Here is an 8,055-nt window from a genome sequence, read left to right on the forward strand (position 1 = left end):
GGACAAAGCCCCAGGGGAGGGCCAGGGAGGGGACGGTGGCGGGAGCTTGATCCTTCCCATATAAACACAAAACATGCAGAACTGAAAAAGGCACAGACTATATTGCTACTACTTCCATTTGCCCAAACCCAAATCCTGCACCCACAACAGCAGTCTTGCCCCTCCCAGCACCCCAGGATCTGCAGGGCTGGGGCTGGGCCGGGTATGGGACTGCTAGTCCCCACCTCCCCAGAGAGATCTGGCTGGCCATGTTGGGTGGAGGGTTGTAGGAGCTGAGGCCAGGTTCAGCGCTCAGTCCGTCCTCTTGAGCACATGGATAAAATAGCAAGGAATGGAGGCCTGGCCCGGCTTGTAAGGCTTGAAGTCACCCAGGACGCTGTGCTGGCACTTGCCCCCAAAGGCTGCTCGTAGCAACTCCGTGAAGGAAGCCAAACGGTGCGGGTAGTAGGACAGCCGGAACTTACTGCAACAGAGCCCCCAAGCAACCATGAGGACTGGTGGCCTCGGCACCACCCCCCTTCACCCGCTGCCAAGCCCAGTGGGTACCTCAAGCCAGGAGAACCATCCTGACCAGCCCCTGGCACCTGCACTGTATAGTCCAGGGTCACCATGTGGGCCTTGTTGTTCACTGTCAGCACTGATGTGGTGATGTCCTTGGTCAAGTCGCTCTGTAGGTAGTGGTGCAGGCTGTATTAGCCTTGGCAACCACTGCAGGGCTGGACCCCAGGATCACATCCCCCATTCTGGGCTTCTCATCCCACCCCCAGGGCCCTCACCTTATAGTAGATGTTCTTTCCTGGGGGTGCACAGCCTGTGCTGAGGATGTGGTCATAGTTGCGATGGTCAATGACCAGCAGGCCCCCTGACCGCACCATGCTCGCGATGTTCTTCAGTGCCAGCCGGTGCTCACTCTGATCTCCTGAGCTCCAGGCAAGGGCAAAGAGGCTGCGTCCGCTCAGGGCCCCAAGCACCAGTTTCCCTCCCAGCTTTTTCCTCCCCAGGGATACAGACGCCAAGTCAGGGAGGAGCAGAAAACAGTCTGCTCTGGCCAGGATAGCAGGCACCCAGGGGTCTGTGAAAAGAGGTATAGCTCAAAGGGCCAGGCTCCAGGGTACACTCTGTCTCACCTTTGCAGTCTGGCAAGTGGGCAAAGCTGTTTCCAAGGCAGATGACAGCATCGAAGGCACCCCCTGGTGGCTGGGGCACATCTTTGTCCAGAGTCATCCAGTTGGCTTCTTCAATGACTGGGACCAGGAAGGGGAAGGAGAGCTCGAGGTGGCATGGAGGCACCAGCAGTACCCCTCTCCATCGAGTGCAGCCCTGCCTCAGTTTCCTCTTCAAGACACATGGGGATTCCCCATCCAGTTAGGAGGAGGGGATTATTATGGATATGGAAGGTGAAGGGGAGGAGGGGTCAAGGGGGCGGGGAGGAAGCTGTGATGGGAAGAATGGCTCTGTGCTTACTGGGTTTTATTTGGGAGAAGACACTTATAATCAAAACTAGCCCCTCATTACCAGATACCTCATTCTAGTGCCTAAGCCTCCCTTTCTGGGGAAATGAAAGTAATTTTGCTGTCCCCTTAGGGAAAACAAACACCCGAATTTGCACAGGAATTAAGAGCACTGGGCCCTGGGGTGCCGGGCGGGGAAGGCCTGCCTGGACGTGCGTACCCCACTTGTCGAAGGCTGGCTCGTGCCGCCGGTTCCAGCGCTCTTTAAGTGCATACTTCAGCATCTTGTCACTGGCATCCACACTGGTCACGCTGAAGCCCTCTTCCACCAGCATGATGGAGTCCACCCTGGGCAGGGCCAGAGGGGAGAGAGGCAGGGAGGGGCAGTCAAGGGGCCTGGGAAAGGCAAGGAGGAGGCCCTGTGCTGGACCCTTCTGTCTCCTCCACTCTTGGCTCCATTCCTCTTCTTCCTCTCCCCAGGCCCTCTCCACTGATCTCAAATGACCTGGCAAATGGGTTCCCTATCACCAGGTAGCAACTTTGGGGTTTTGTTAGCATCCCTTCAGAGCCAGGCACTCCGTCATTGTGCATTAATCCTCACGGCAACCCTGTGAGGTACATGGGGTTTCCCTCGCTTGAGAGATGAGGCAAACTGAGGTCCCTGGAATTCAGGAACCTGGGCACGCGGAAGTAGTACAGCATCTCTTCTCCACTAGGTAGAGGGGCCTTCACCCCTCTGGGGCAGGATTTCAGCAACTCTAAGTGGGACATCACTGCATACATCTTGAGGTTTTCTGAAGACCTTAAAAATGGATGTATCCAAAGCTCCTGGCACAGCGCATGGCACGGCCAAGTATCGAACGAATTGTTAACTGTTAACACTGCCCAAGGCCACGACTCGGGAGCTGTGCCAGAGCCAGCACCCAGGAGAGCTTACATCGGTCTGGTCCCAAAGCCAAGCCGCCGCCGCCGCCGCCGCCGCCGCGCCGCCGGGAGGATCCGGCCGTCGGCATCCCGAGTCCCCACCTCCACGCTGGCTGTCCCAGCCCCTCCTCCCGGCCGGCACCCCCACCCCCAGGGCCCCGGCCCGCGCTCACCCGGTGCCGCAGGCCACGTCGAGCACCCGTTGGCAGCCGTGCTGGCGCAGCAGCCCGAGCAGCCAGGCCTTGTACTCGGCCGTGCGGCTGCGGGTGTCCCCGATGTAGAGCTGCCACACGCGCGCCGCCTCCCCGTCCGCGTACTGGTCCGGGAGCCCTTCGGCCGCCACCCCCAGGGAGCGGGTGCGGTACACGCTGTCCACCATCCTGCGGCGCGCCTGGCTCCGCCGCCGCCCGCCCGCGTTTATAGCGCGGCCCGCCCGAGGCCGGCCGCCCCACCTGCCCAATGGCAGGTGAGCGCGGGGACACGCCCCTGCCGGGCTGCGGCCTCGGGGCGGGGGCGCGGCCGGGAGGTCTGAATAGGCCCTTCTCGCCCGCGGGAAGACCAGCCCTCTGGGCGACCACCCGGCGGCAAAGGGCCCTCCCTGCCCCACCCACTGAGCCAGGGCCCCGCAGGACCCGGAGGGGCCAGCCGCGGTGTGTGCGTGGGGGAGGGGAGCGGTGAGGCCGCCCACCCCACCGCCGCCACCTAAACTGCAAAGGAAGGAAAGAAAACTTCCCAGTCCACGCCGAGCTCAGCGCTCGGACGGTATTAGCATATCTAAAGGAGGCTTGTCCGGCTGGAGGAGGGCCTGGAAGGGAGGAAGAGGGCGTATCTGGGGATAAGAATGCTGGAGGGGCCACCCAAGTCCAGGAGCAGTTCTAGTCCAGGGGATCGTCTGCCCACCTGGAGGCAGGTGCTCCTCCGGCCTGGAGGTGACGCACTGAGCTTTTCCCTGAGTCTCTAAGGCGACGTCCGACCTTTCCTCCCAGTTCTTTACCGACTAGCAATGCTTCTAAGCACTTTTTGCTGTTTGAGGCCCCTGTTTGAAATCCAGCATCTCCACCAAAAATCAATCAATCTTATTTTTTAAATAAGATTTTATTGGGACGCCTGGGTGGCTCAGTGGTTGAGAGCTCGCCTTTGGCCCAGGGCGTGATCCTGGAGACCCAGGATAAAACATGGAGCCTGCTTCTCTCTCTGCATGTGTCTGCCTCTCTCCCTCTCCTGAATAAATAAAATCTTTAAAAAAATTTTTTTTAAAGATTTTATCTATATGAAATGAGCAAGAGAGCATGAGCAGAGGGAGAGGGAGAGGGAGAAGCAAGCTCCTTGCTTAGCAGGGGAGACCCACTGGGGGCTTGATCCCAGGACCACGAGAGCATGGCCTGAGCTGAAGGCAGCTGCTTAACCGACTGAGCCACCCAGTTGCCCCTTAATTTTTTTTTTTAAGATTTTATTTTAAGTAATCTCTGCACCAAACATGGGAATGGAACTCACAATCCTGAGATCAAGGATTCCATGCTTTATTGAGCCAGCCAGATGCCCCTAAAAGTTGATTAAAAAAAAAAAAAAAAATTAGAGGGGGGATGGGCAGAGGGAGAGAGAATATCAAGGGTGCTCCATGCCCAGCACAGAGCCTGATAGCAGCCCAATATCAAAACTCCTGAGATCAGGACACTTGGGTGGCTCAGCGGTTGAGGTCTGCCTTTGGCTCAGAGTGTGATTCCAGGTCAGAGGGTCAAGTTTCGCATCGGCTCCCTGTGAGGAGCCTGCTTCTCCCTCTGCCTATGTCTCTGCCTCTCTGTGTGTGTCTCTTATTCATTCAGGAGAGACACACACACACACACAGAGAGAGAGAGAGAGAGAGAGAGAGGCAGAGACACAGGCAGAGGGAGCCTGACATGGGACTCAATCCCAGGTCTCCAGGATCACACCCTGGGCCGAAGGCAGCGCTAGACCACTGAGCCACCCAGGCTGCCCTAAATAAAATCTTAAAACAAACAAACAAACAAACAAACAAAAAACACAACCCTGAGATCATGACCCCAGCCGAAATCAAGAGTCAGGCACTTTCCAACTGAGCCACCTAGGCACACCTAAAACTTTTGGTTTCTTTCTTTTTTTTTTTTTAAGTATTTTATTTAGGGACGCCTGGATGGCTCAGTGGTTGAGCATCTGCCTTTGGCTCAGGACGTGATCCTAGGATCCAGGATCAAGTCTCACATCTGGCTCCTTGCATGGAGCCTGCTTCTCCCTCTGCCTCTCTTTCTCACCTTTCTGTGTCTCTCATGAATAAATTAAAAAAGATTTTATTCAATTATTTTAGAGCGAGCATGAGAGAGGGCAAGCAGGGGGAGAGGCAGAGGGGCAAGGAGAAGGACAAGCGGTCTCCTCACTGAGGAAGAGCCCTACCCCGCCTCAGGGCTCAGCTAGATCTCACGACCTTGATATTACGACCTTGAGATCACAACCTCAGCCAAAACCAAGAGTTAGCCGCTTAACTGACTGAGTCATCCAGGCGCCCCTAAAAGTTTTAATTTGTAAACATTCTCTGCTTTCTACAGAGATACCCGCAAGATACCAAGTCCATGGTTAGGGGTTGAAATGCTTGATGCCCTTGCTGCTGTGTTGCACACTTCTACTTCATAAATTGGCCCTTTGGTTTGGTTAGTGTACATCTACCCTTCCTCCCCAAAGCAGAGGTCTCTTCCTTTTTTTTTTTTTTTTTTTAAGATTTTGTTTATTTATTCACGAGAGACACACAGAGAGGGAGGCAGAGACACAGGCAGAGGGAGAAGCGGGCTCCATGCAGGGAGCCTGAGGTGGGACTTGATCCCAGGAGTCGATCCCGGGGCTCTGGGGTCACACCTGAGCCAAAAGCAAAGGCTCAACTGCTGAGCCACCTATGCGTCCCCAGAAGTCTCTTCCTAGGACAAGACCCTGGACTAAGGTGGATTCAGCAATATGCCCCCCAGTGAAGCCCAAGAAAGCGAGAACAGCCTTCCCCACCTATGTTTGTTCTTCTGGCTTCAGAAAGAGCTAAGCATGGAATTTAGAATGGAGGCTCCTCTCTCCTCATCCTTCCATTATCTGTAGAATCTGGGAGCTAGAGGGACCCCAAAGATTATGTAATCATTCTTAACTTCCTATTTTTAGCACACAGACTGCCTCAAATGGGCCTGTCTTCCCCAAGTAATGGAGTCTTGTGCTTATGCTGACCCTATAGAGAGGTCCTTGGCAAACTTAAAAGGGGCACAGGGGACACCTGGGTGGCTCAGCAGTTGAGCATCTGCCTTTGGCTCAGGGCGTGATCCTGGAGACCCTGGGTGCAACTCTGGGTGCGATCCCCATCCCAGAATCGAGTCCCACGTCAGGCTCCCTGCAGGGCGGCTGCTTTTCCCTCTGCCTGTGTCTCTGCCTCTTTCTCTGTATCTCATGAATAAATAAATAAAATCTTTAAAAAAAATAAAGGGCACAGTACTGGGAATTATAAATATATAGATAAGTGGCCTAGGGCAAATTATTATTTTTTTCCTATTTCTTTTACATTTACTTTCGTCTCTTAACCCCTTCTGAATGCATCTGAGGTAAGCCAGGAATTTTCTAGGGGCTCAAAATGCTATTGGGAGGGGCACCTGGGTGGCTTAGTGGTTGAGTGGCTGCCTTTAACTCAGGTGGTGATCCCGGGGTCCAGGGATGAGTCCTGCATCTGGCTCTCCACAGGGAGCCTGCTTCTCCCTCTGCCTGTGTCTCTGTCTCTCATGAATAAATAAATAAATAAAGTCTTAAAAAAAAAAAAAAAAAGAGAGAGAGAGAAAGAAAAAATGCTGTTGGGAAACGTCACCTTTAAAAAGACCAGGATGGAAACCTGGGTGGCTCAGTTGGTTAAGCATCTGCCTTTGGCTCAAGTCCCAATCCTGGCATCGGGCTCCAGGCTTAGTGGGGAGTCTGCTTCTCCCTCTTCCCCTTGCTCCTGTGTGCGCTCTCTCAGAAAATAAAGGTTTTAAAAAATGAAAAAGAATGGGCAGCCCAGTGGCTCAGTGGTTTAGTGCTGCCTTCGGCCCAGGGCATGGTCCTGGAGACCCGGGATCAAGTCCCACGTTGGGCTCCCTGCATGGAGCCTGCTTCTCCACAGACAGCCTGTGTCTCTGCCTCTCTCTGTCTCTCATGAATAAATAAATACAATCTTTAAAAAAAATAGGGGACCCCTGGGTGACTCAGTTTGAGCATCTGCCTTTGGCTCTGGGTGCGATCCCCATCCCAGGATCAAGTCCCACATCCTCCCACATCCAGCTCCCTGCAGGGAGCCTGCTTCTCCCTCTGTCTATGTCTCTGTCTCTGTGTCTTTCATGAATAAATAAATAAAATCTTTTTTAAAAAAATGAAAAAGAAAAAAACTGGGATAATCCATGTCAACAGGTCATAAGTCTTCTCTCTCTTTTGATCTCAGTATTTAATTGTTTGTTTAGAAAGGGACGGAAGAGAGGTAGAGGGAGAGAAATAATCCCAAGCAGGCTCCACACCCATCATGAAGGGCCCTGTGGGGCTCTAACATCCCTGAGATCATGACTTGAGGGGAAATCAAGAGTCAGAGGCTTAATCGACTGAGCCACCCAGATGCCAGGAGTCTCAATATTTAAAGACAAGACAATCCCCAGAAACTTTTTCTTGTCCAGAAGTGATTTCAGCTCTTATTTATTTCTTTCCTGTTTTAAAACAAAGGTCTTAGCATTTTTGGCGTAATGCACACCTCTGAATGTTTGTATAACATTGTTGTGATTGGTTTACAGCCATTAGAGGCTAAAAGGCCATACTCTCCATACTGATAAGGAATTTTATTTAAATATTTGGCTTTTATTTAAATATTGATGCTTATAATTTTTTTTTTGATGCTTATAATTTTTGAGAAAAATATAATTTTATCTACAGAGCCATAATATGATTTTTTAAAATAATATAAATACTGGTGGTAAATTTGGAGTAAAAAAATAGTTTGTGAGTAGCTTGTGAAATGTACTTTCCAACTGCAAGACGAGACGTTTGTTCTGAAGTTAATAATTGATTTCTTTCTCATCCAGAGGCATTTAAAAAGATGTTGACACCATAGCACACATGACGTTTCATGGACTTTTTTTCTTCCTTTCTTTCTTTTCTTTTTTACTTTTGACCATCAAAAGCATGTTTTCTTCACTTGACCTTAAATTTTTTGGCTTTAATCATACTTTCTTTTTCTTTTTCCTTTTTATTTTTTAATTTTTTAAAAAGATATTTATTTATTTATTTATTTATTTATTTATTTATTTATTTATGATAGAGAGAGAGAGAGAGGCAGAGACACAGGAGGAGGGAGAAGCAGGCTCCATGCAGGGAGCCCGACGTGGGGCTTGATCCCGGGACACCAGGATCATGCCCTGGGTCGAAGGCAGGTGCTAAACTGCTGAGCCACCCAGGGATCCCAAGTTTTTTTTATTTTTAAGATTTTATTTATTTATTTGAGAGAGAGAGTGAGTGAAAGAAAGAGAGGACAAGCCGGGGAGGGGGGAGGGCAAAGGGAAAGGGAGAAGCAGGCTCCCTCGCTGAGCAGGGAACCCAAGACTATGTGGGGCTCAATTCCAGGACCCCAGGATCATGACCTGAGCCGAAGGCAGATGCTTAACCAACTGAGCCACCCAGAGGCCCCAAA

The 8,055-nt window shown here is 51.7% G+C and overlaps 1 protein-coding gene across 1 annotated transcript; it reads right to left on the reverse strand.

The window, feature by feature from the left end:
• Positions 1 to 82: 82 nt before the first annotated feature.
• GNMT (glycine N-methyltransferase) lies at positions 83 to 2,824 on the reverse strand. The gene is made up of 6 exons (XM_072832974.1): positions 2,549 to 2,824; positions 1,672 to 1,799; positions 1,128 to 1,244; positions 777 to 919; positions 547 to 668; positions 83 to 463 (listed from the first exon to the last, which is right to left on the reverse strand). Exons 1-6 carry the CDS (start codon positions 2,752 to 2,754, stop codon positions 292 to 294), a joined length of 888 nt encoding a protein of 295 aa, XP_072689075.1. The 5' UTR covers positions 2,755 to 2,824; the 3' UTR covers positions 83 to 291.
• Positions 2,825 to 8,055: the final 5,231 nt, after the last annotated feature.

The sequence above is a fragment of the Canis lupus genome, chromosome 7, assembly GCF_048164855.1.
Source record: "Canis lupus baileyi chromosome 7, mCanLup2.hap1, whole genome shotgun sequence".
Lineage (NCBI taxonomy): Eukaryota > Metazoa > Chordata > Mammalia > Carnivora > Canidae > Canis > Canis lupus.

Bases quoted from the DNA above. Each gene is read 5' to 3' on its own strand.
- GNMT (XM_072832974.1), bottom strand. From the start codon at position 2,754: ATGGTGGACAGCGTGTACCGCACCCGCTCCCTGGGGGTGGCGGCCGAA. The intron at 669-776 runs GTGAGGGCCCTG...CACTACCTACAG, and splicing joins GAAAGAACATCTACTATAAG to AGCGACTTGACCAAGGACAT. The intron at 464-546 runs GTACCCACTGGG...GCTCTGTTGCAG, and splicing joins GATGGTTCTCCTGGCTTGAG to TAAGTTCCGGCTGTCCTACT.